The sequence below is a fragment of the Platichthys flesus genome, chromosome 13, assembly GCF_949316205.1.
Source record: "Platichthys flesus chromosome 13, fPlaFle2.1, whole genome shotgun sequence".
In the NCBI taxonomy this organism is placed as follows: Eukaryota; Metazoa; Chordata; class Actinopteri; order Pleuronectiformes; family Pleuronectidae; genus Platichthys; species Platichthys flesus.
Genome location: NC_084957.1, coordinates 24353729 through 24378860, shown reverse-complemented (window position 1 = coordinate 24378860; position 25132 = coordinate 24353729). Strand labels below are relative to the sequence as shown.

Sequence of the window (25132 nt, the reverse complement as noted above, 5' to 3'; positions counted from 1 at the left end):
CTGGCTACAGGAAGTGACGCGTTTATTCTTGCTGCACAGCTTAAAACGCACGCAAGGCAAAGACATGCGCTTGTTCATCAATCGCTCTCTCTTCCCCGACCGCAACAGACTTGAAATTGCCTGTGCTCTGGCCGGTTAGTGCTACAACGTAGCCCTAGTTATTATTATTTCCCTTTGGGGGGCTTTTTCAGGGTCTAGACATGTTCAAAAAGTTGTGAAACTGCAGGAAATTCCAGGTCTGCGGATATTTTAGTATTCTGGAGTAATTTGAATTGGGCGTGGCAAAATGGCTCAACAGCGCCCCCTGGAACCAGCCCCTAGGTTTTCCCTTCATCGATCTTCACCAAAATCGGGACATAGGTGTATCGTGACCAGTCATGAAAAAAAGTCTCAAGTAGCATTGTGAAAAACAGTTTAGCCATATTCCACATTTTTACTTTGATGTACTCTACTTGTCGTAGAGCTTTCATCTGATCAACTTCAAATTCAGATGAGTGTCATCACAACAAGATTGAGAAAAAAAATTATTAAGGTATTTTTTTTTCATCACACCGTGTGACCGTGGCGTAGCCTCAAAGTTTGGTTAAACGCCATCAAAACACGAGCATCTGTATCGCGGACATACATGGTCCAATCGAGTCCAAACTAGACATGTAAGACAAGAGTCCCGGCCTGATGACATCTACACAGAAATCATGACTTGAAATCACAGCGCCCCCTGGTGGCAAGAGGAATTGTCTTTTTTTTATTGCCTGTCTTACACTTGGATGTATTTCTCCTCATCCATTGACCTCAACCATGTCAAACTCTATCAAATGGGTCTCAAGACATTGATAATGAAGGCATAGGATTACTTTAACTTTTCGTCAAACGCCATATTAATGGCGTGGCATCAAAGTTCATCAACTCGCCGTGAAACACGAAATTGCTGTAACTTCAGTGTTAATGGTTCTATCTCACTCAAACTACATGTGTTTAGCAAAATCCCCCCCCCCTGAAGATATTCAAATGGTTTTAAGGAATGGGCGTGGCAAAACAACTGACTAGCGCCCCCTAACGGGCAGCCCCTGGTCAAATCGGGTCCAAACTAGACATGTAAGACAAGAGTCCCGGCCTGATGACATCTACACAGAAATCATGACTTGAATTCACAGCGCCCCCTGGTGGCTACAGGAAGTGACATGTTTTATATTTTGATGAACTGCTCCTGGCTGCTTTACAATATACAGCTCAAATAACCTCAGTCAAGTCATTGGATCAAGGTCAGAATTGTAACATTTCTTCAAACCATGTAAACATTGATGTGCGGCTTAATACTTATTACTTCTTAATATTCCATCCACAATAGTGAATTCACGACGAGAAAATAAGTCCACTGTGCATTGTCCTATCACTACAAAACTTCTGTCACATGATTAGAGTACAATCCTGAACAGCTCTATGTATCAATATTTCCTCAGTGTCATAGCGCCACCTATTGATTATCCACGAAACTGGAAGTACTTTGTTATTCCACTCTGCATTATCCAACAGGCTCCAAACTACTGATCTCTGATCACAATAGTGACCTGAAAAGTTCCATATCTGAATATTAGGTTTAGGGTCATAGCGCCACCTACTGATCAGTGTGAAAATTACGATGTGGTAAAATTGTCCAATTTACACAAAATTGTTCAAGCTACATCAGAGCGCCTACTTGAACAGATCAGGTCTGTGTGTAATAGCAGTGATGGCGCCACCTACTGGCAACAGGAAGTAAACATTGTTTTCAACTATCATTCGATTTACATGCAATTTTCACAGTGTGACGTGCAATTGATAGCGTGGACCGTAATGAGCAATCAGCAGGCAAGGATCGGCGTCGCTTGACGGAAGAAGATAACTGAAGCGTTTATCTTGCCGCAGTGCGCAAAACGCATGCAACACGGAGACGTGCGCTTGGTCATCGATCGCTCTCTCCACCGACCGCTACAGGCTTCAACGTGCAGGTGCTCGGGCCCGCCAGTGCTACAACGTAGCCCTAGTTATTCCTGTTTCTACACTGTATGTACTAGTTCAATTACATTGATACGTTTCTATATTCCGGATGTTTTTTTATTCTTGCTGCTATAACACTGCAAATCAATCCATTGTGGGACTAATAAAGGACTTCTTAATATTCCATCCACAATAGTGAATTCACGTCTGACATGGCCGAACTGTGGACATGAACCTGCTGGCCATTCCTCATGAATGCTTTGAATAACCTGTTGCAGTTCTGTGTCTGGAAAGGCTGTTAGCTAGTACCACTGCTTTCCTGGAGTGTAAATCAGTTCAAAGTCATACTTCTGCATCTTAATCATCAGAAGTTGAATCACTGGAAACATCTTGTTGAGATTCTTTTGGATTATAGAGACTAGTGGTCAGTGATGGTTTGTCATGAACACTGGAAACCAGGCCACTGGTTTCCAGTGTTCCCCCTCAGCTTGTAGGTGAACTGCACCAATACGATCTTTTGAAGCATCAGTGGACAATCCTCCTTGTGTGGTCATAAAATGTCAACACGGATGCAGTGGTCAGTGTGATCTTGAGTTTTTGCCACTCACGCTGATGTTTGGCTGTCCATTTAAACTCACAGTCATTGTACAGGAGCCAAGGTATGCATAATGTTTTTGTAGTCAGGTTGAGAATGAATTTACCTATGAAGTTGACCAGCCTCATGAACACGAACGTGTTATTTACTTCTGCAGCCGGTGGCCCTGCTATTGTTAGCAGCAATGCTACCTTCCTAGCATCTAGCTTTGTCTCCAGTCCCAATGCTACAATGTAATGGTAGAATTTCGGTTTGAAGGTGTGCCATTTCTGGTCGATATTCCCCATTAGTTTCAAGCTGTCGCTGGATTTAATTCAATGTATTTCTTCTTAGTTTTCTCCAGTTACCATATTATGTTCCTGTTAAGAAGTATGAGGCTTAGTTTAGTCCCAAATAACTTTATAACACGATGCCTTCAGCAACATACGAGTGCATGTTAGTGTCTTCTTACTTTAATATTTTTTGCTTCTTTAATAATTCCTATTTAAAACATGGAATTGCATCTTATCGGAAACAATAACTAGATATGCACAAATCATTTTTTAATTCAATTATTATATTATACAAATATAGAAATATTGAATCGAAAAGCATTTTTAGAATTAGATAATGCAAAAACAGCAATGCATTACAATTATTTATTGGTTGTAAATCTGTTTTTGTATTCTTATTTATTATGAGTTTTGGAATGGTTATATTTGAAAAAACTATTTCAAATATATTATTTAGCCATTCACCCAGGCACACACACACACACATTCATACAATGCATCTATGGGCACTTTTTATGAGAACATCACAGTCATCATGGGCAATTCGGGGCTCAGTATCTTGCTCAATGACACTTTGATCTCACTCTACACACTGTCCTCTCCCACCTGGACCTGAGGGACACATATGTGAGAATGCTGTACATTGACTACAGTTCAGCATTCAATACCATCATGCCCCTGACGCTCGTCACCCATGCCTGGTATGGCAGATGCACCGCCTTGAACCTTAAGCTCAGCACATCACCAGGAAGGAGCTGCCATCCATGGAGGACCTCTACACCCAGCGGCGTAGGAACAAGGCCAACAAGATCATTAAAGACCCCTCTCAATCCAGCCATAAACTGTTCTGCCTGCTGCCATTTGGGCGACGGTACCGCAGCATCTGTGCTAAAATGATTCATTCTACTCCTGTAAATGCTCTAGCTCAACTCAAAATGTTCATAAGTTACAACCTCTCCCAGCCTATATGATGAATCATAACTGCACTTCACAGAAGTATTATGAGAATAGTTATGTACACATAGTAACAGCAGTAGCTGGATGTAATCATATTGTGGTTGTCAAGTTTCTCCCAAAAGTCTTAGTAAACTATATACCTTGATGACTTTCTGCCTCAGTACTCACCGACTGGCTGGAAACTGGAGAGATCACTTCTGCTCAGTGTCATGTCAAACAGCGGGTTATTCTGAGTGTATGAAACTCGATCCATTATCTTGCCTGCTGATGTCTCTCTCTCTGACTCAAGAGTGACCTTCACTTTCCAGTTCAGGAGCCCTTACAACACTCTGTACACAGGAAAACACAATTCTCACCAGATTGCAACACAGAGAAAGACATGGACACAGATTGCTGTAGGGGAAGGAACTGTTGAGGATTTTTAGCTGAGGTGGCCAAAATTCAGCAGAAAAACACCCTACAGTGTAGTGGTTAGTTAGGATGATAACCTTATAATAACTTTAGTTTTATATTAATTTTGAAGACTTTTTAACAGACTTAGAACGTTTTTTAACAGAAGAAAATCAATCTGAGCACACAGTCATTATAAAAACAACAAAGCAAATAAATAGAACATAGAGTCAAGATCAAAAATACGTATCTAGAATAACCACCCTGCAATTGTATGCCTCCGCCAATCAGTCCAGTTTCCGACCACAACATTTTTTACCATGACCTTTATCTTTGACCCCTTGAAATCTAATCATTTAATTATTGAGTCCATGAGCAACTGATCAAAATACAAAAGATAACAGCCCCCCAAAATAACCCAATGGAGGGATAGAATTCAAGATATGTACAGGATGGAACACTTGACTGCTCTATTACAACTGAAAACAGAAGTATTCATAAACAACAGGTCCCCCATTGCTCTACACTTCAACTTGATATGATAGATATATTATATTTCTTTTCTTTTCTCTTTGTTTTTCTTTTTAAGCAATTGACATTTGCAGGCCATCATCTTTCACTTTCGGAATACTTTCTTTATGTAATGTCATGTGTGATGTACTGTGTTTGTGGACAATGTTAATGTGTAACTCAATTCTGATATGCCTGGATCGTGTTGGCTTGGGCCCAAGACTCCCATGGACAGTTAACCCAACTAGACTAAGACTTGTACCCGTGTCACCTAATTTCCAGTTAAAAATGAATGGATGTGATGTACTGTATGACTGCATTTGATCAAAGGAAATAAAAAATAAGTACAAAAATACAAAATGAAAAACCTAAAAACCTTTTACCCAAATCTAATCAGTTAAACCTTTCTAATATGGCACAAATGTAAACTCTGACTCACAGTTTCTCACAAGCTGTTTTAAGATAAGGAATTCATGCAGCAAAAAAAGTTATTGTGAGTAATGGGACATTGATGGTGTTTGAAAATTTGTACTAAAATTGATAAAGATTAAGTGAGATGTTGCATTAAGAGGACCAAAAACTTGATCTTTAGCCACCAAAGTTTAACCAGTTCATTATTGAGTTGAAAGTTAGGTTTATACCACCTTTGAAGACATTCCCTCCAGGCATTCTTGAGATATCATGTAAACAACAATGGGACAGAGGGATGGACTAACAAATCTAAACCAAAAAGCCTCAGGCCACTAGGTATCACTGGCACGCCACAACCTAGACATTTGACCTGTGATGATGCATTAAAGAGACCAACAATTTGGTCATAGTGACATAGAACTTTGACCACCAAATTGTAATCAGGTCATCCTTGATGCAATCAAATTCCCTTTGAGCATTCCTGATATATTGCCTTCACAAAGCTTTATTTTTGTCATGGTGGTGAAGTGGCAAATAAATCTAGTTATCTGAATCTAGATTTCCCGAAATATAGAAATCAATCACTGATTCTTGAGAGGAAGGACAAAAGAGAATCCAATATTGAAAAAATAAAACCTTAAATTCAGACAAATTAAACTAAATATTATATATGCATCTGCCATGTACTAAGCTACTGAGCTATGCTTCGATACAACCCCTCAACTTTTCTGTTTTTTAACAAAATGTGCTTTTTGCCTTGCCATCACTAACTATGTGTCAACTCAATTAGAAACCAAGAACATAAATAAATTGTCACTAACATAATGCTAGGCCTATAAAAACAATAATAACAAAATTCATCAAGGCTGCCAGAGCTCTCAGGAAAAATTACTTTCAATATTTATATTTTTTTATATTATAAAGATTTACTTATGTTTTTTTATTGGTCTGTATAATGTAATTTTAGCATAACCCTAAACCGCTATCAAAAACATGTTTAAGATTTAAAAACACATTCTCATATTAGGTGACATTTTCACAAATGAGCAACAATTCCTCTGAAAATATGAAATATTCTGAAATATTGTCAAAATATTCACTGCGGAGGTGACATAGACCTACGGAGTGGACCCATCGCTGATGCAGGCACGGATCTAGAAGTGGGCAGGGGCCCAATTGGTCAACTTTATCTGTACTGTTTGAATCTGCCAATTAAGTTTATTTTATTCATCTGTCAGAATCTCCAGATTTTCTGAATTGCTGATTAGACATAGGCTGAGTTTTAGCATTTTCGTGAGTCGTGTTACATCTCTTCTCTCATCTCCTGGAGCGAGGCCACATGCGCACTCACACACACACACACACACCTACAGGAGATATATTTTCTTTTGGTGCTCCCTTCATGTGAAGGCCTACAGAGAGGAGGTCAGAGCCCTGACATCTTGGTGTCAGGACAACAACCTGTGGACTACAGGAAGAGACGAGGAGAAGAACACGCCCGGCGCAAACACGCAGGACCATGTTTACACTCCCTTCCGGGGTGCATATAAGGCCCTCCCCCGCCTCCCATTCGTCAAATCAGATCATGGTTCAGTTCTGTTGCTGCATTCCTATAGGCAGAAACTCAGGCCTGACAGACCAGTGACTCGGACCATTCAGCGGTGGACCGACCAATCAGACTCTGCTCTTCAGGACTGCTTCAGCACGACGGAGTGGTGCGTGTTCCAGGATGATGACTTCAACACGTACACGGACGCGGTAATCTGCTTGATCAGCAAATGCGGCGATGAAGTCGTACCCAGGATTTCTGTATGAACATTTCCAAACCAAAGGCCTGGATTAATGGTGAAGTCCATGCTAAACACAAAGCACGGACTGTTGCCTACATCTCAGGGGTTCTGGAGGAATACAGGAAATACAGGTACGCGCTCCGGAGTGCTATTAGAAGTGCTAAGAGACTGTACAGGGACAAAGTGGAGTCCCACTACAAGGGCTCCAACACCAGGAACATGTGGGCCTGACTGAGAACCATCTCAGACTACAAAGAAATGACCAGCAGTGCCGATGTTGTGTCTGCATCTCTCCCAGAGGAGCTGAACACTTTTTATGCACGCTTTGAGAGCAGCCCCCCGGCTGTGTAGATCGAAGAGGCCCAGGAGGACCGCTGCCCCCCCGTCATATCCAGGGCAGACGTGTGGAGATCTCTTAACCGGATCAACACACGCAAGGCACCTGGTCCTGATGGCATCCCTGGCCGAGCTCTCAAGGTGTGTGCAGATCAGCTGGCAGATGTGTTCACAGACATCTTCAACCTGTCACTGCTCCAGTCTGTAGTCCCTGCATGTCTCAAGAAGACTATCATTGTCCCTGTTCCCAAGAAAAGGCCTACAGAGAGGAGGTCAGAGCCCTGACATCATGGTGTCAGGACAACAACCTCCACCTCAACGTCAGCAAAACTAAGGAGCTGATCGTGGACTACAGGAAGAGACGAGGAGAAGAACACGCCCCTCCTCTCCATCAACGAGACAACGGTGGAGCGAGTGAGCACCTTCAGGTTCCTCGGGGTCCACATCAGTGATGACCTGACCTGGACCTATCACACAGACTCCATCAGGAAGACAGCCAGCTACCAGCAATGGAGGACCTCTACACCCAGCGGTGCAGGAAGAAGAACAGCCGGATCATTAAAGACCCCTTTCATCCCAGCCATAAACATTTTTGCCTACTGCTGTCTGGCCGACGGTACCACAGCATCCGAGCCCACACCACCAGACTCATTGACAGTTTCATCCCCCAGGCCATAAGACTTTTGAACTCCTCTGAACTGCATAACTCCACCAAACCAGCGCCGTGGCATATTTGCTCATTTGTATATTTGCATATTTGCACAAATTGCACTATTATTGCTTTAATACTTTTTCATCTGTAAATATATATATTTATATATATATATATATATATATTTTTTATTTTTTATATTTTAAATTTTTGCTATTGTATTTTATTCTATTTTATACTATTTCTATTTCATTTTATTTTTGGTTATAATTACTTGAGCATTGCTAGAAGAGAGCCTGTGACTCAAGCATTTCATTGCCAGCGACTGCTTAATGTTATTGTTGTGCATTCTTGAATCCTTTATAGGAATCTTGAATCTTGATAGAGTTGATGACTATCAATTCACAAAAGCAATAAAAAGCAAGAAAATCCTGATGCTCCATATTTAGCACATTTGTATATCATTAGACAAACCAATAATGTATTTCTATATTTGACTCAAATGACAATAATTCCGCCCAAAAATTATGCCTTCACATTGGATGTGTGGTATTCTTTTATCCCTAATATGAAAAGAGCCGGTCTCGGTTTGGTACAACAAGTATTTATTTAGAAGCAATGAAAAGGAATGAAAAGGTACAGCACGGCAATGGGCACCCAACGCACAGCCCTCTAGCAGCACGGGGAAGTCCAGAGTCGCCCCGAGCGGACAACGGTTGTAATATTTATAACAGTAGGTAGAACTTGATTGGTCAATAACGGGGGGGGTTGTAACACAATATTGTGTTCCTGTTTTATCGGCTGTATGTTCTGTGTTTGTAAACATGCGCATCCTCCAAACAAAACAATGCCTTTCTATCCTTTCTAACTTGGGGAAGCTGCTTGAACTCTCCCTAAGTGCAGGTCACAGCCTCTTATAAGCACAGTCCTTTGATGTATGTATGATGTTTGAATAAAGCTAAGGGAGTTATGCTTTAATATGAATAGTTAGGTATGAGAACATGTTAAAGTACAGTGTAGGGGAGAGCGGGGTAATGTGGGAGATTTTTTACATTTGCTCCCCTCTAAGCGAGCTAAAATGATATATCAGTAAAATTTACACATTTCCCATTAATTCAGGATTTTTTCTAGCAATGGAAATGATCAGAATGTCTTCAGGACAAAGGGCAGTGAAAATATGATTGTTTTAAAAAAGTGGTCTTGTGTCCCACTTTACCCCAGCTACGGGGTAAAGTGGTCCACTTCCTTTTTCCACTTTAAAACTACCATAACAACACATGTTGTATATTATGTAATATAAATCCAGACAGCTAGATTGAAATAATATCGGACTAGTAACAGAATCGTAGGGATTGGTCAATTAAGCACATTTATGATTATTATGATTCATGTGATCTCTTGCACACCCTAGCTCACCGGTACATTGTTTCTCTGTCCAATTGGCAATCCAATTCTCTGCGTATTCAAATGCCAGTTCACGGCACTTAACTGGAGCAAGGCCATGGAACTGGTCAGCTAGTTGTTTCAAGTGTTTGGCAAGCTCCTCCTCCATCTCATCAGGGAATATTCTCTTTGCCTCAGCTACTTCAACCCAGGCTACTGATTTTACTTCCCCTTTCTCTTTTTTCTTTATGAATCTTTTGAGGGTTGTCTTCTCAATATTTCTATCCCTTCCAGCTTTTCTCAAGGACTTCTTTCCTTGCATGACCTCAGCGGCTGCACTCTCCATCTCTGCGAGGGGTGTTTAGCCCCAGGTTGACTACCTGGTGTATAGTTTCTTGGCATGATGGCTTTTCTACAATGTTTATGACATTAAAAATAAAACATATATAATGTAATATAACACTAAAATGTGTTTAAGACTAAACTTAACTTGTGCTTCATGGTGCGAAGAGAGACAGTGTCTCACTTTACCCCACAGCATTTGTCCCACTTTACCCCACAGCCACCGTTTTAGAAAAAACAACATCTCTTATCAATTCAGGCTAATCTTCAGCTAGCATCAATCACATGGTTATATATGTTGGAAGTTCACCAACATGTATGATATAAGTTTTTCTACCTCATTCAATTTGTTTTGACACAACAGTTAATTAAGTTCAAAGCAAGAAAATTTACTTTTACATGCAAAAAACAATTTTTTGTGAAAAAACATACTTTCCACAGCACAAGCACCAACTTCTCCTTCATGGCAAGGGGGGAATGGGAGGGGCTTGAAAACATATTGGTCAAATGACCACAAATGTGTTCCGTTGCCTAGATACAGGGGGTTTCTCACATTACCTGATGTCCCACATTACCCCGCTCTCCCCTATAAAATTGTGTTTTATATTAAACTGGGCCTAGTGCCTTGTATAAACATAGCTACCCTGTTATTGTGCAATCAATACTAAGCTAATTTAAACATGTGCAAGGTACAGGGTGGCCATGCCACTGCCATTTATAAACATACATCTTGCATACAACACTGAGCTATTAAAGTAATTCACAGATTCATGTTTTATTTTAAACATGAATCCTCAAGCCATCTGTGGATGGCACACATACACCCACATTAGTGAGATGTCGGCCCCTGATGGGTAGCACACAACTTATCTAATATTGGACGGATGGAGGTTGTCAGGCAGAGGGTCATATCAGCCTCACAATATGTTGGATGCATGTAAATGTGTATTTAAAGACATTTAAATTTGTGGGGAAAAAATTGGTTCGAAAATAATAATAAAAAAAAAAAAAATTATAAAAACTTATAAAAATTGTCTAATCAATCAAAGATTTCGCGACCCTCCTGCAGTACCTCCGCGGACCCCCTAGGGGTCGCGGACCCCCTGTTGAAGACCCCTGCATTAGGACATCCGCTACATTTCACTTACCTGCTTTTTGTCTTCTTGGTAGTCAAACATCAATCAATCAATCAATCACATTTTATTTGTATAGCCCATATTCCCAAATCACAATTTGTCTCAAAGTGCTTTAACATTGTGAGACATCATCTGTCCTTAACGCTCAACAAGAGTAAGGAAAAACGACTAAAAACCCTTTTAATAGGGTAAAAATAAGTAGAAACCTCAGAGAGAGCCACATGTGAGGGATCCCTCTCCCAGGAGGAAAACATCATCAAGATTAAAGTTTTTAGCAGCAATGATGAGTGTAAACATTTTGAAGGATAACTTCAATACTATATATCAAGTAGTCCTGCTGCAATCATAATCTATGGTCAGCAGCCAGCAAGATTATGATCCACCATCGGGATCGGATGCCACTATAGTCCACAGTCATTGTCCACTGCCGCCAGTTTGGATCCATCATCAGCTGCCACCTCGGTCCTGGTCCATCACCATTATCTGACACGAACCGCGACAAAGGATACGCCATTCCCACACGATCAGCCGGCACGACATAGAATCCACCACACTGGATCCACGTCCACCGACCAGGATCCATAAATCGCAATCCATGATGATGTGGCCACAACTGCGGCCCTGGAACTGAAGGGGGTTAGGAAAGGGACTCCGGGGAAGGGGTTGAGTCAGAAACATGTATTGATGTGATATGGATTACTATGATTGTGATAAGGATGGAGAAGAGGAAGGAGAAGCTGGAAAGAGAAGCTCCGTGTGTCATAGCTTCCGTTTGCACCATCAGGTGTTTTTACCTTGTAATCAATGATACAATGTTACAGGCCGAACTTGGGGGGCTAAGGCTCAAGGTAAATCTGACTGGCTTAGAACATTTAGAACATAGGACAAGTTACGTTCTGCCGCACTAATTAATGCATCCTACCAGTTGATGTTATCGACCTTCTAGACCTATAGCTGTCAGGGCTGGCAGAATGGCAGACGTGAAACCAAAAGCAACGACACTGAAGCAGAGTGGGGATGAGCAAAGCTCAGGGTTTATTTAAACGAAGCAGGAGTCAGGAGCCAGGCAGTCAATCCAGTTGCAAACAAATCCGACAAGGAGCAGGCAATAGGGAAATCCGGGGTAACGCGTAGCAGGGGTCAGGAGCCAGGCAGGTAGTCCGGTAACAAACAGATACGACAAGGTGCAGGCAGAAGATAAGTCCAGGGACAAACAGGCAGGTCACGATGGGGATCAGGCAGAATATAACGCAGGAGGAAAAATGCTGGAAGGTCAGGCACGAACACACTAAACGATCTGGCACAGGACAAAGGGAACAGGCAGGCAGATATACAGGGGAGACTAATGAGTATATGGAAGACAGGTGCGTCTGTGGGTGGGGCCGGTGAAGGGATCAGAGGAATGAGGAAGTGCAGAGCAGGACGGGAGTGGCAGAGTTCTGAAATGACAAGGGGATTAGTATGCAAAATTTATCAGACAAGCTGAAAATATTAATAAGAAGGTGAATTTTTGACAATAGCAGCATAACTAAGAGCAGGTCTAAGTCAAGCCTGGACCAGCGCTAACTATAAGCTTTATCAAAAAGGATGGTTTTAAGCCTACTCTTAAACGTACAAATGGTGTCTGCTTCCCAAACTGGAAGTGAGAGATTATTCCACAGCAGAGGAGCTTGGTGGCTAAAAGCTCTGGCTCCTACTCTAATTTTATAGACTTTAGGGATGACAAGTAAGCCTGATTTCTGGGAGAAGAGTGCTCTAGTGGGTTGATAGGGTACCAGCACCACTTTAAGGTAAAATGGCGCTATATTATTAAGGGCCTTGAAAGTGAGGAGGAGAATTTTAAATTCTATTCTAGATTTAACCGGAAGCAAGTGTAGCGATGTTAATACTGGAGAAATGTGCTCTCTTTTCTTGGTTCTCTTCAGGACACGTGCTGGGGAATTTTGGACAAGCTGCAGATTCTTTAACAACTTACTGCTGAAGCCTGATAATAATGAATTACAATAGTCCAGTCTGGATGTAACCAAGGTGTGGACTAGTTTTTCTGCATATTTTTGCGAAAGGACATGTCTGATTTTTGAGATATTACGCAAGTGGAAAAAGGCCGTCCTAGAAATTTGTTTTAAATGAGAATTAAGGACAAATCCGGATCAAAGAGCACTCCCAAGTTCCTGACTGTATCATTGGGAGCAAGGGAAATGTCGTCTAGCGAAGCTATATCATTAGATAATGTATCACTAAGGTGTTTAGGGCCAAGTATTATAACCTCTGTTTTGTCTGAGTTTAATAAGAGCGGGTATTCCAGGTTTTTATGTCCTTGAGACATGCTTGAAGTTTAGTTAATTTATTACCTTGTTCAGGTTTTATTGAAAAGTATAACTGTATGTCAGCTGCATAGCAGTGGAAATTTACCGAGTGTGTCCTGATAATGCTTCCTGGTGGAAGCATATATAATGAGAATAAAATTGGGCCAAGCACAGAGCCCTGTGGAACACCATGGTTAACTTTGGTGCGCACAGTTGACTCATCATTAATTTGCACGAATTGGGAGCGATCAGAAAAATAAGAATTAAACCAGTTTAGTAGTGGTAATGGTGGATCCTGTGTCGTGTTGGCATCATATAATGGTGGTGGACCAGAACCCAGGCGGCGCCTGATGATGGATCTTAATAAGCGGGGGCCCTCAGGGCTGCATACTCAGCCACAGTTCTAACATCATCCTGAAATTTGCAGACAACACTACCATCCTGGGTCTCATCTCTAACAACCATGAGACAGCCTATAGAGATGAGGTTAGAGGCTTGGAAACATGGTGCCAAGAGAACAACCTGTCTCTTGTCGTCTGCAAGTCCAAGGAGATGATCGTGGAATTCAGGAAGCTGCAGAGGGGGGGGAGGGGTCATGGTCCAATACACATCGATGGAGCTGTAGTGGAGAGTCTCAGAGTTCAAGTTCCTCGGTGTGTTCATCACAGATGACCTTACCTGGAACAAACAAGCGGACTCTGTGGTAAAAACTGCACAAAAGCGCTTATACTTCCTGAGGAGACTCATGAAGTTTGGCATGGCTGCAAAAACTTTAACAAACTTTTACAGGTGCACCATTGAGAGCATCCTCTCAGGCTGTACTACTGCCTGATATGGTAGCTGCTCCTCTGCTGATCGCAAGACCCTGCAGAGTGTGGTGAATGCAGCGGAGCGCATCATCGGTTGCCATCTCCCTTCCGTGCAAGGCATCTACAACACAAGTTGCCTGAGAAAAGCTCAGGCAGATCATAAAGGACCACAGCCACCCTGGCCGTGGTACTCTCACACTGCTGCCGTCTGGGAGACGTTTCCGGAGCATCCAAGCACGGACTACCAGACTCAAAAACAGCTTCTTCCCCCAGGCCGTACGGCTTCTGAACAATCAACACTGACCCTCTGAACAGTCACCATGTACATTCTGCTCCCCCACTACATACAAGTACACTTATTTCACATATATTCATATTATTTAATTTAATATTCCCCACTCCTTCACCCTATAAACTGCTGCTTCATTTGACAGTTATATGCTACTATGTTATATGTTATATATAGGGCTGTGAAATGATTAAAAATTAATTAATCAAATTAATCACAGGTTTCTATGGATTAATCATGATTAATCACATATTTTTGTGAAAACAAACAATTTATGACAAAAGACAGATATATACATTTAACATGTTTTCTTTTTATATTCATAAATAAACAAAACAATGGTGCTGCAACTCAGCAGTTCGGTAGCAGTTGTCTTTGCTATTCCATATGGAACATTAATATAATCTTCATCCTAAACAGAATTCGGGCTTCTTAGCCATTGTATGGTTGAATCACACCATGACACAATCTAATGCCTCTCAAGGTCCTCTTAGCTGGTCGTTCTTTAGCCAGTTGGTGAGGCAAACTAACTTGTTCACATTCTCTGACAGTAAAGCTGTCCGCTTCTTTTGCACAATGTGTCCTGCGAGTGAAGCTGGTTTGGCGCATTGCACTTGAACGCCCCTTGCATGCTTCGCGTTGAGGTGGTACAATAACGTCTTCCCACAGAGTGTCCCTATCACCTTGGTTTTATTGAATGTTCAATCTTTGTTTTTTTGGAACACGATCTTCCCGTCCAGAAGTTTCTCAGATTCATCAGAATTATCCATGTTGTTTGTTTGATTGAATGGCAGCTGCCGTCTGACTGCATTAGAGCGGTGACTAGTGCAGAGTGGTCGGAATTGTGGGTATATTGGAAGGTCCTTGTGCGCATGCGTTAAAAAATAACGAATAAATCCTGTAAATTAATCAAGATGCGTTAACGCTGTATTTTTCACAGCTCTAATAAATATATAAGAATATGAGGTGGTAAAGTCTGTGCATTGGGCTAGTATAGCCAGTAAAGGGATGGACAGTGGGTTGATATATAATAATGGGATGAGATGAGAAGAGTAGAGCAGGGGAGGGCAGACTGCAAGGTGAAGCACAAAAAGTCTTTTAGAAAATGATTCCCGCTCCACAGTCTGGCATCTACACAATCTTTAGTTCATAAAAAAGAACGAGTCGTGCTAAGCTACCCAAAATAAGTTTGTCGCTGAAATTCCGGTCGATTGTCGATGCGTCTATGCTTTATGCAGAACTAGTTTGATGGCGGTTCCCATGACTTCATCGAGCAGTACGAACGACGAAGAAATTACACCAGAGTGTAATAAATCGAAAAGCAAACATTGTTATATGCATATTATTTCAGTCAAGCACGAGGAGGTACATTATTTCATGACTACTCGATGGAATACATACAGGACAGGCCTACAAAAGTGGATTGGGTTGAAGGGACAGTGTCGGGACGTGGCTGAGAACTTCAGACACTGTGTTGATGTGGAGTTTGACAATATTCCCGAGGATGCTGGCTTCCATCTCACGTGCTACCGTAGATTTACAGACAAAAAAGCCATCGCAAATGTGGAAAGACGTCTCGCACCTGAGAGACAAGAAGCTACGGAAGACCACAAGGTCACTCCATCGACTTCTAGCAGCACGAGTCCAACAAAGACACTGCGATCCAGTTCAGAGCTGCCAATCGCAGGCTCTGGCCCTGTCCTTCCTACCCTGTGCATAATTTGCAAAAAGAAGGAGAAGTTAATCAACCGAGCAGGCAAACGGGATTCTCTCTCAAAGGCTGAAACATTAACAGCAGGTAAACAAACACACACACACACTGTGGTAGAGTGACTGAAAGGTACAATTATGTGTGAGAGATATCTCAACAAACTCATTGAGCTATCCCTTTTGTTTTCGTTAAGGCCAATTGCAGAAAGCTGCTGAGTTGAAGGAAGTATTCTGATACATATAAAAGACAAAGACTGGGTGGCTCTGGAGGTGCAGTACCACAAAGGCTGTTACAATCAGTACACCAGGTTTTTGACGAGGTCTGAAAAACCACAGAGAGAACAGTAAGTTATTTATTATATTGCATTTCAAGGAGCTACTAACTGAACATTATATAAGTAAACATTCAATCTGCATTCTGTTGTATGTGCACACAATCACAACACTTATTAATTTCTTTACTTCTCCTACATATGTGTTTTAGGAATGAGCCCATGTTTGATGTCAGCTATAAGATATTCTGTGAGAGGATTATTCACCACAGGCTGCTTGTCAACCAAGAGGTGTTGAGAATGGGCCTGTTTGGAGAAACAGTTTTTAAGTCTTGCTGTACAGACATGTACCAGTTGGCAACAAAGAGAACAGCTGATGTGTAATGTGTGTGTGTGGTGTGGTTTGTGATGTTGTGTGCCTTTCTTGGGCATCTTTTGTGTTAAATGAGCTGTATGACAGATAGGTTCTAGCCTGTAATGTCTTGTACCACCTCCACCACTCTCTGCTTTTGATGGTACTCCTGTGACTCTTAATTTTCACTGTTTTGTTGTGTTGCAGACAGGATATGTTGAAGAAGAGGCTGACTCGTGATTTCCCCCAGCTGGTGTTTCACATCCCCACCAAGCGCAACGTCTGCGAGCTGGTTATGGCAGAGACTCTGTCAACAGATGGACTCTTGGACATGCTGCCTTATCCATCAGGTGGGGAAACCACACTGTCTAGAGATTTGAGCCACCCAGACAGCCAGACTGAAAAAGGTACAACAAAGTGCCAAACAACACAAGAGGACGCAAGGACACTATATACAGCAGCGTTGTTCTTAAAAAGACATCTTAGTAACACTCCTGGCATGTCATGCCCATGGTCTCCAACTTCTGAAAATGTTAATGTCACTGAAGCACAAACTATTCCCCTTGCACTATACAATCTAGTTAGCTGGACTATAGGCGCCACTGAGGAGGCAACACTGGATCATTATGTCAACATTGCTGATGACTTGCATTTGAAAGTGTTGTCTGTTTGTCAAGACATTGTGTACATGTGTTTTGCATGTGATACACTGCAGCTGCAAAAGTGCCTATGAGACAGGCAGATGTTCCTGTTTTTCTGCAGGATTGTGTTGCATAGACTCATGTCGTTGTTGTTACAGTGCCAACTCTAAAGAAACATAAGAACTGGAAGGTAACTGTCCTGATAGTGAGGATTGAGTGTCCTTAATCTGTTATTCCTTTTTTTTTGTACAATTTTATATATAATATTCTCTGATTCTCTGCAATTTCTACAGGTAAGAGAGCCTGTGACTAAAGCATTTCACTGCCAGTGACTGCTTAATGTTATTGTTTTGCATTTGATAATAAAAATCTTGAATCTTGAATATTTCATATTTTGAATAAAGATAGTTTTTATGGTTGATCAGTGTTGTTTTCATTTGTGGAAGAATGATTGGATGACTAAATGAACGAACAAATGGTCATTGGTATAAGTACAATTACTGCCTTTTATTGATACAAGGAAGGAGGTTTATTTGCCACATACATAGAAATACTAACGTAAAGAATGTAGTGAAATTTTGTTTAGTGTTAAGCTTTTTCTCTGCGAGTGTGAAGAAAGAAAGATCAAGAAATATTTTTCATGAATAGCAAGAGGGAGTATAAAGTGCAGCATGTGTACAGTCCATGTGTAAGTGTGAAAAAAAAGTGTAGTTGCAGTCATTGTATGTGTTCAGGATACAGAATGCTTGAAGAAAGAAGCTCCTCCTCAGTCTCTCTGTTCTGGTCTTGTAGCAGCAGAGACGTTTGCCTGACATCAGTGTTTTGAAAATTCCATGGTCATGTCAGGACACTATCCATAGCTGATGGGTGATGACACTGTGAACCTCCTCAGCTGACATAGGAAATAAAGTCTTTGCCTTGATTTCTTCAGTGTGAGCTGGGTGTTCATAGTCCATGTTAGATTGTCAATAAGGTGTATTCCCAGGTATTTCAAGCTTGATCTAAATTACTTAACATAAACATAACATTATCGGATATTTGGCTCATTGTTCTTCTTGGACATGGCTATGTATACAGCACTGTTTAGAATCCATTAGGCCCATTTTTGAAGATGTTCGGGGTGTTTTCCTCTTTATCGGTAAGGTTGAATCTAACCATGGGAGCCGCCATCTTGCCGTTCTGTGGACAAGAAGCAGCTACCTCATTGGTGTAGAACGATCATGTGTCGAACCGTGCCACCACTCGCGACCAAAATCGTATTATGCTCTGAAGAAACTAGTTCTGGTTAAAATATAGATGCATCGACAATCGACTGGAATTTCAGCAACAAACTTTTTTTTGGTAGCTTAGCACGACTCTATCTTTTTTATGAGCTAAAGATTGTGTAGATTCCAGACTGTGGAGCGGGATGAAAACGATAACAGGGTACACCTTACGGCCTAAAAGGACCTTCTCAGCATGTCCGATGAGCATGACAGTGACAGGAGTCTCCCATTGAATATACTCTTCTGGCAGATGAGAGTTCTGTGTAGTGGGTAGGGTTGGGTACAGAGAACCGGTTCCAATATGGCACCGGTTCCAATACAACCGGTACCTACCCGGACCGAAATGCAGCGCAGATTTCGGTGCTTCATTTCGGTGCCTGAGCCAACTGAGGTCTTCATTCCTCCCACCTCCTCACATTTATTTATTATTCATAGTTTTAAGTTAGAATGTGTTTTGTATTTATTTATATTTATAATCTACTTTAAACAGTTCATATATTTGGGATAAAAAAGGAAAGCCATTCTTAAATGTCGTAAAGCGTCGTTTTGTCTTTTTTGTCATTTTTTTAAAATATCGGTTCAGGCACCGTTTAGGCACCGTTATCGTTTTAAAAGTATCGGTTAAGCAACGGTATCGGATAAAAACCTAACGATACCCATCCCTAGTAGTGGGTGGTGCTCATTGTCCAATATATTCATTACATTTTTACATTACATTTCATTTAGCTGACGCTTTTATCCAAAGCGACTTATAATAAGTGCATTCAAACCCGAGGGTACATACCAAGGATGACAAGAATCAAGAAAGTACAATTTCTTCAAAATAAAGAGGTATGTTTTTAGTTTTCGGCCGAAGATTTGTAAACTTTCTGATGTCCGGATGTCAATGGGGAGTCATTCCACCATTTAGGAGCCAGGACGGCAAACATTTGTGTTTTAGATGAGTGTTTAGCTCGCAGTGGAGGAGCAATGAGCCGATTAGCCGAAGCAGAGTGGAGTGAACGGGGTGGGGTGTAACGTTTGACCATGTCCTGGATGTAGACGCGACCGGATCCGTTCACAGCATGGTACGCAAGTACTAGTGTTTTGAACCGGAAGCTAGCAGCCACTGGTAACTGGCAGGACTAGGTGTTAAACAGTCGTTACCCCCTGGAGCAGGGTTGTCAAACCTATTATAGAAACTTGTTTGCTCTCACCACATCCCCCTCAACAGTGCCGCTGCTCTTCTTGCAGCCTGTGATGGTTTTCATGCCATCCCACACCTCTCTCATGTTATTCTCCTGCAGTTTCTGCTCCACCTTCATTCTGTATGACTCCTTTGCCTCGCTCAGCATGGTCTTCAGCTCTCCCTGTAAGCGCTTCTGCTCTGCCTGGTCCCCCTTTTGGAATGCACTCTTTTTCATGTTGAGGAGATGTTTGACATAGCTGGTAATCCAGGGCTGGTTGTTAGGGAAGCAGCGTACCGTTTTAGTGGGAGCGACAATGTCCATGCAGAAGTTCAGGTAGTCAGTAGTGCAATGTGTGACCCCCTCAATATCCTCCCCAAAGAGTCTTGCAGCACACTCCAGTCAGTTGACTCAAAGCAGTCCCTGAGGGCATCCTCTGCCTCAGTAGACCAATTCCTGAAGGAGCGCTTGGTGGTTGGTTGTCTGCCCACTTTTGGTGTATATTTTGGTTGTAAGAAAACCAGATTGTGATTTGATTTCCCCAGGGGAGGAAGTGGTGTGGCTTTGTATGCGTCCCTCACGTTAGCATACATCAGGTCAATTGTCCTGTTCTTCCTTGTTGGGCAAGACACAAACTGGTGAAAAGCAGGCAGAGTGGAGTCCAGAGTTACATGATTGAAGTCCCCGGAAATTGCAATGATGGCCTCAGGATGTTGAGTTTGGAGCCCAGCGATAACAGAGTAGATGATGTCACACGAGATTTCGGCCGTAATTCGTGGAGGGATGAAAATGCAAACAACAATGGCGTGCGAGAATTCCCTGGGCATGTTAAACGGACAGAGGCTCACAGCTAACCCTTCGATATCCGGGCAACAGATGGTGTCTTTTACAGTCACATGCCCTGGGGGGCACCACACTAAATGTTAACATAAAGTGCAAGCCCCCCTCCTTTCCGTTTGCCACTTAGCATTAAATCTCTGTCCGCTCTCACTGTAGTGAAGCCAGGTAGCTCCAGGTTGTGGTCCAGGATGTTTTGCTAGTTAGCCAGGGCTCAGTGAGGCACAGTAAGCTGCACTTTCTGTACAACTTCACGTTCATCACCAAGGCTGCCAGCTCATCTGTCTTGTTGGCCAGCGAGTTTACATTCCCCATCATACACAAAGGAATAGCCGGATTTGAACCTCCATCGCTTCTGCAGGCACCTCGCCTTCACCAACGAGCCAGCTCTGCTTCCACGGTAGCGCCTCACCAGCTCATCCTGTATGGGGGTGAACTGCGCCGGCATGATTTCCTGCCAGCAGCGCGAGCAGAATAACCCTTGTGTAAACAAATTCTCTAAAAGTAGAGTAGGAGCCAGAGCTTTTAGCCATCAAGCCCCTCGGCTGTGGAATAATCTACCACTTTCAGTTCGGGAGGCAGTCACCATCTGTTCGTTTAAAAGTAGGCTCAAAACCTTTCTTTTTGATAAAGCTTATAGTTAGAGCTAATTAGTGCGCCAGAATGTTACTTGTTCTATTTTATGACACATGACACACGGAGCTTCTCTTTCCAGCTTCTCCTTCCTCTTCTCCATCCCTATCCCCCTTCCCCGGAATCCCTTTGCTTTATCACCCGCAGATCCAGGGCCTCTGTGGCCGCACCATGGATTACGGTTTGTGGATCGCGCACCGGGGGTCGCGGTGTTGGATCCAGTGTGGCGGATTCTGAGTCATGTGGGCTGATCGTGGTGCTGGTGGCGGACCCTGTGTCGCGTTGGCATTGGGCACGGGCGGTGGACCAGGACCGCAGTGGTGGCTTGTGATGGGTCCTCCTGGTGGGCGGCGGTGGACGGTGACTGAGGACTGAAGTGGCGTCTGGTCTGGATGGTGGATCGTGGTCTAGATGGTTGCTGAGCATGGACTGTGCTTCATCAATGCTGCTAGAGACTTTGATTATTGATGATGTTCTCCTGCACGTGGCATCTATTGCACTTCTGTCCGTCCTGGGAGAGGGATCCCTCACATGTGGCTCTCTCTGAGGTTTCTACATATTTTTACCCTGTTAAAAGGGTTTTTTGTAGTTTTTCCTTACTCTTGCTGAGGGTTAAGGACAGAGGATGTCACACCCTGTTAAAGCCCTATGAGATGAATTGTAATTTGTGAATATGGGCTATACAAATAAAATTTGATTGATTGATTGATAAACAAAGTCCTGACTGCCCTGTTGCAGTTGAGCCGTACGTGTATCCATAGAATATAAATATAACTACACAGTGCCTCTGAAAAGCAATTGTAAACAAGGACAAACAAACTTAAAAAAGCAAAAAAAAAGACACAACACAACAAAGCTACGTGGAAAGGCTGCCACTTGCGTTGGCATACAATGCAATACCATCAATATCAAGTATAAAATTCAAATGTCAAAAGAACACATTCTTTCTTACGACCACGTTGTGCAGTCGGTAAATTCCACTTGATGTAGAAACAGTCTGTAGATCTGAGATGTTCACTCTTACCAGAGGTGTCAAAAGTATTCCCATTCATTACTCGTTTGTTCAGCCGCAAAATCAGCAGGTTCTCAAAGTTATTTGAGCCTATGCATGATCTACCTGGTCTGAAGATGAGCCCTGCAACACTAAACAGTTTTTCACAGGCTGCTGAGGCCCTGCCCTTTGTACACACCTCCCCTCGCTACTACCGATTGGTTGGTTTAGTGAGGTCCTCGGATCGACTTCTACTATCTACAGAAAGTAAAAGTCGTAACAAGGTTTCCGTAGGTGAACCTGCAGGAGGATTATTACCGGTAGGGAGAGCGGGGTAGTTCAGAACTGCCAACTTGAGAAAGTCTCAGTAGGTAAGGTCATGCAGCAGAAAGTGTATAGCAATATTGCTTCAAGAAGATGTTGTTGAAAATGTACAACACAGCACTAGCTTACAGATCCTATAACTAGTTACAGGGCTGGAGAATAAGCGCATCTAAACAATGACATAAAAGATTATCCACAGGAGTCTGTCTGTAGGGTCAGAATTGAGTCTTTAGATGTGAATCAGCCTAAGCCCTCTCCAGACAGAGGCAGAGTCATTGGCTGAGAACTGGTGTTGTTTGTTCATTATCAAAGTCGTGGAGCACATCAATAATTATATAACTAACCCTAACCCCATAAACTGGTGATTTCCTTATTCTAAAACCAGAGCAGAAAGTTCAACTAATTGGCAATTTTGTAATTAATTCACTCACTCACACAATAAATTGAAGGCATGCCCTGTTAGGAACATTATTTAGACCTTATGTGGGGATTAATTTTGTTTTTAGTATATAGTATAATATATATTTTAACACTTAATTTCTGAGTTGTATAATGTGTTCTGTTTATTTATTTTGTCTGTTTTGTTTTGTTATTGTTTGTTTATTTATTGTTCATCTGTATTATGTTCCCTTAATCAGGGCATTATTGCAAAAGAGCCCTGTGCTCAGTCAATTCTCCTTGAATAAATAATCTTGATGATGTTAGGTCTCTGTGCATGACTAAAATTTTATTTTTATTTTTAGGACTGTCCAAGAAACTGGTTAAGATTTCCCAGGACAAAGAATGTGTGAAACTGAAGAAGTGGCTTCGCAGCATAAAAAAATACATCTACTGGACAGCCGCTATGTCAACATCAGGGCCAGAGAGAGTGGCAAAGTGGACCTCCATCCTTAACCAGGTCCAAGACATCCACTCCAATGAAGACCGGGTTTTCCCCCAGTGTCAACTGTGGTAAAATGGCCTCCAGATCACTTGAATCTTTTAATGATGTTATGCGCCCATCTTTGATGTTATGCGCCCATCTCTGCTCCTATAGAGCTCTTCCTGGATACTGCTTTTGAACCAAATCATAATTAAAATCATCTGTTGACATCACTTCTTTAAATCCCTGAATTTACAGTTGATCTGATGAAAGCTTGGGGAGGAGATCGTTCATAACAAATGTAAATGGTCAAAAATATTCACTTAAATCAAAAGTAACCGACTTCCTTTTTGGCCTATCAAATCGCTCCATGAGGGTGTGCCGATTTTCATAAGTCTAAGTGAAGGTAGACTTGACTGGATATCTCATGCTGGAAGGAGTCTGTATCTGCTGTATCCATTGTGTGGCCAGATCATTCTGTTACGTTCAATGGAGATTTGGACCCAGAATGCAGGACAGACTAGAGCAGGAGTTTTCCACAGGGGGTCCGCGGCCCTCTAGTGGTCCGCGACGGCATTGCAGGGGGTCCGCGAAATTCTCCTTGATATTTCAACACATTTCCAGATTACTCTTGAATATCGTGAAAATATCTAAAATATGTCTAAAATAATATAAAGGTCCCAAAAAGAAGGCCCAAAAGATTAGACACGCTTAAATCGGGCCTAAGCATGGCCCTACAATTGGCACAAACCAAAATACCACAATAAACAGGGGTGTCCCAGGTACGTGAAACCAAGAAGCTTTAACAGCTAATAAAGTAAATTCCACATGGCTGGAAAAATGCACGGTAACATACTTAGCACACTTGCTACTTGAAGGCATAGCCAACTATTCATATAACAGCCTAAACAATATTAAACCAAATGCGGGTTCACTTCCGGTTAACCCAGAATTCAAGCGTCTTTTTAGTTTTGCGTTTATGCACTGCACAATTGTAACACCAACAAACAGAAGACGAGACACTGAACAAGGGTAAGACAATCATTATGCAGTATGGAATTAATATGAGATTTTAAACTCTGTGGTCCCCAAATCTCGTGAGTGGCCTGCACAACGGGGTGCACATCTGGATGCCACTGGTAGAGGCAGCCTTCTGAACACCATACGCATCTGTTTTTTGCTGTTTTCTTTATTTACAATTTTTTAAATACATAACATAGTGTTGACAAGACATAATACAAATTGACAAACAAAAACCAAAAATAGGGTAAAAACACATACCAAAAACAAACAACAACAGAATAAAAACAAGCTGCCAGACAGATTACTCAATTACATATATGGTCTTTCAGGAATTTTCTCACAATAGCCCTATCTCAGAGGTAGGGCCAAGTAACATGAATAAGTGAACAGGGTAACATACTACATCAGTAAAAACATCAATAAAAACACATAGGTAGGTCAGAGTTGCTGTGGAGTTAAAGATATATTGCACTGCGCTAAAGCAGGTCCCCATGTTCTCTCAAAACTTTTCTGTGTGTTGCCCTTGTGTTGACGCAGGTTTCCCATGTGAATAACAGAGAACATCTTGTTAAGCCAGTGTGTAAAGCAGGGTGGAGAAGTAGACTTCCAAGTCAGAAGAATAAGTTTCTTAGCGATCACCATCCCTAGGTGTAGAGCAGTTTGTGTATCGCATTTGTTGTTGAGCATAGCATACGTGTACTTTTGAAGTAATGGATCGGTTTTTAGTGAGGAGAGCGACAGAGGGACATACTTCCACGACAGAGGGACAAGCTGCCGTGACATAGGGACAATCAGAGGGTTCCAACCAACCTTCAACTTCACAAGATACAGGGAAACAAAGTCTAAAAAGAAAAAGAAAATAGAATGCGGAATACATCCAATATGGATTTACAGTGACGAC

General features: G+C 42.0%; 1 protein-coding gene across 2 annotated transcripts in view; it reads right to left on the bottom strand.

Annotated features, from left to right (window-relative positions):
* The window catches only part of marco (macrophage receptor with collagenous structure), a 75099-nt gene extending 70950 nt beyond the window's left edge, over window positions 1–4149 (bottom strand). Inside the window, exon 1 of one of the 2 annotated variants that reach the window (XR_009924001.1) lies at window positions 3970–4149. Coding sequence is in view for 1 of the 2 variants with exons in the window: in XM_062401905.1 (XP_062257889.1) it covers window positions 3970–4054 (85 nt within the window). In the remaining variant the exon portion in view is untranslated. The remainder of the gene's footprint in view (window positions 1–3969) is intronic. The other variant, XM_062401905.1, reaches the window with a different exon arrangement.
* Window positions 4150–25132: the final 20983 nt, after the last annotated feature.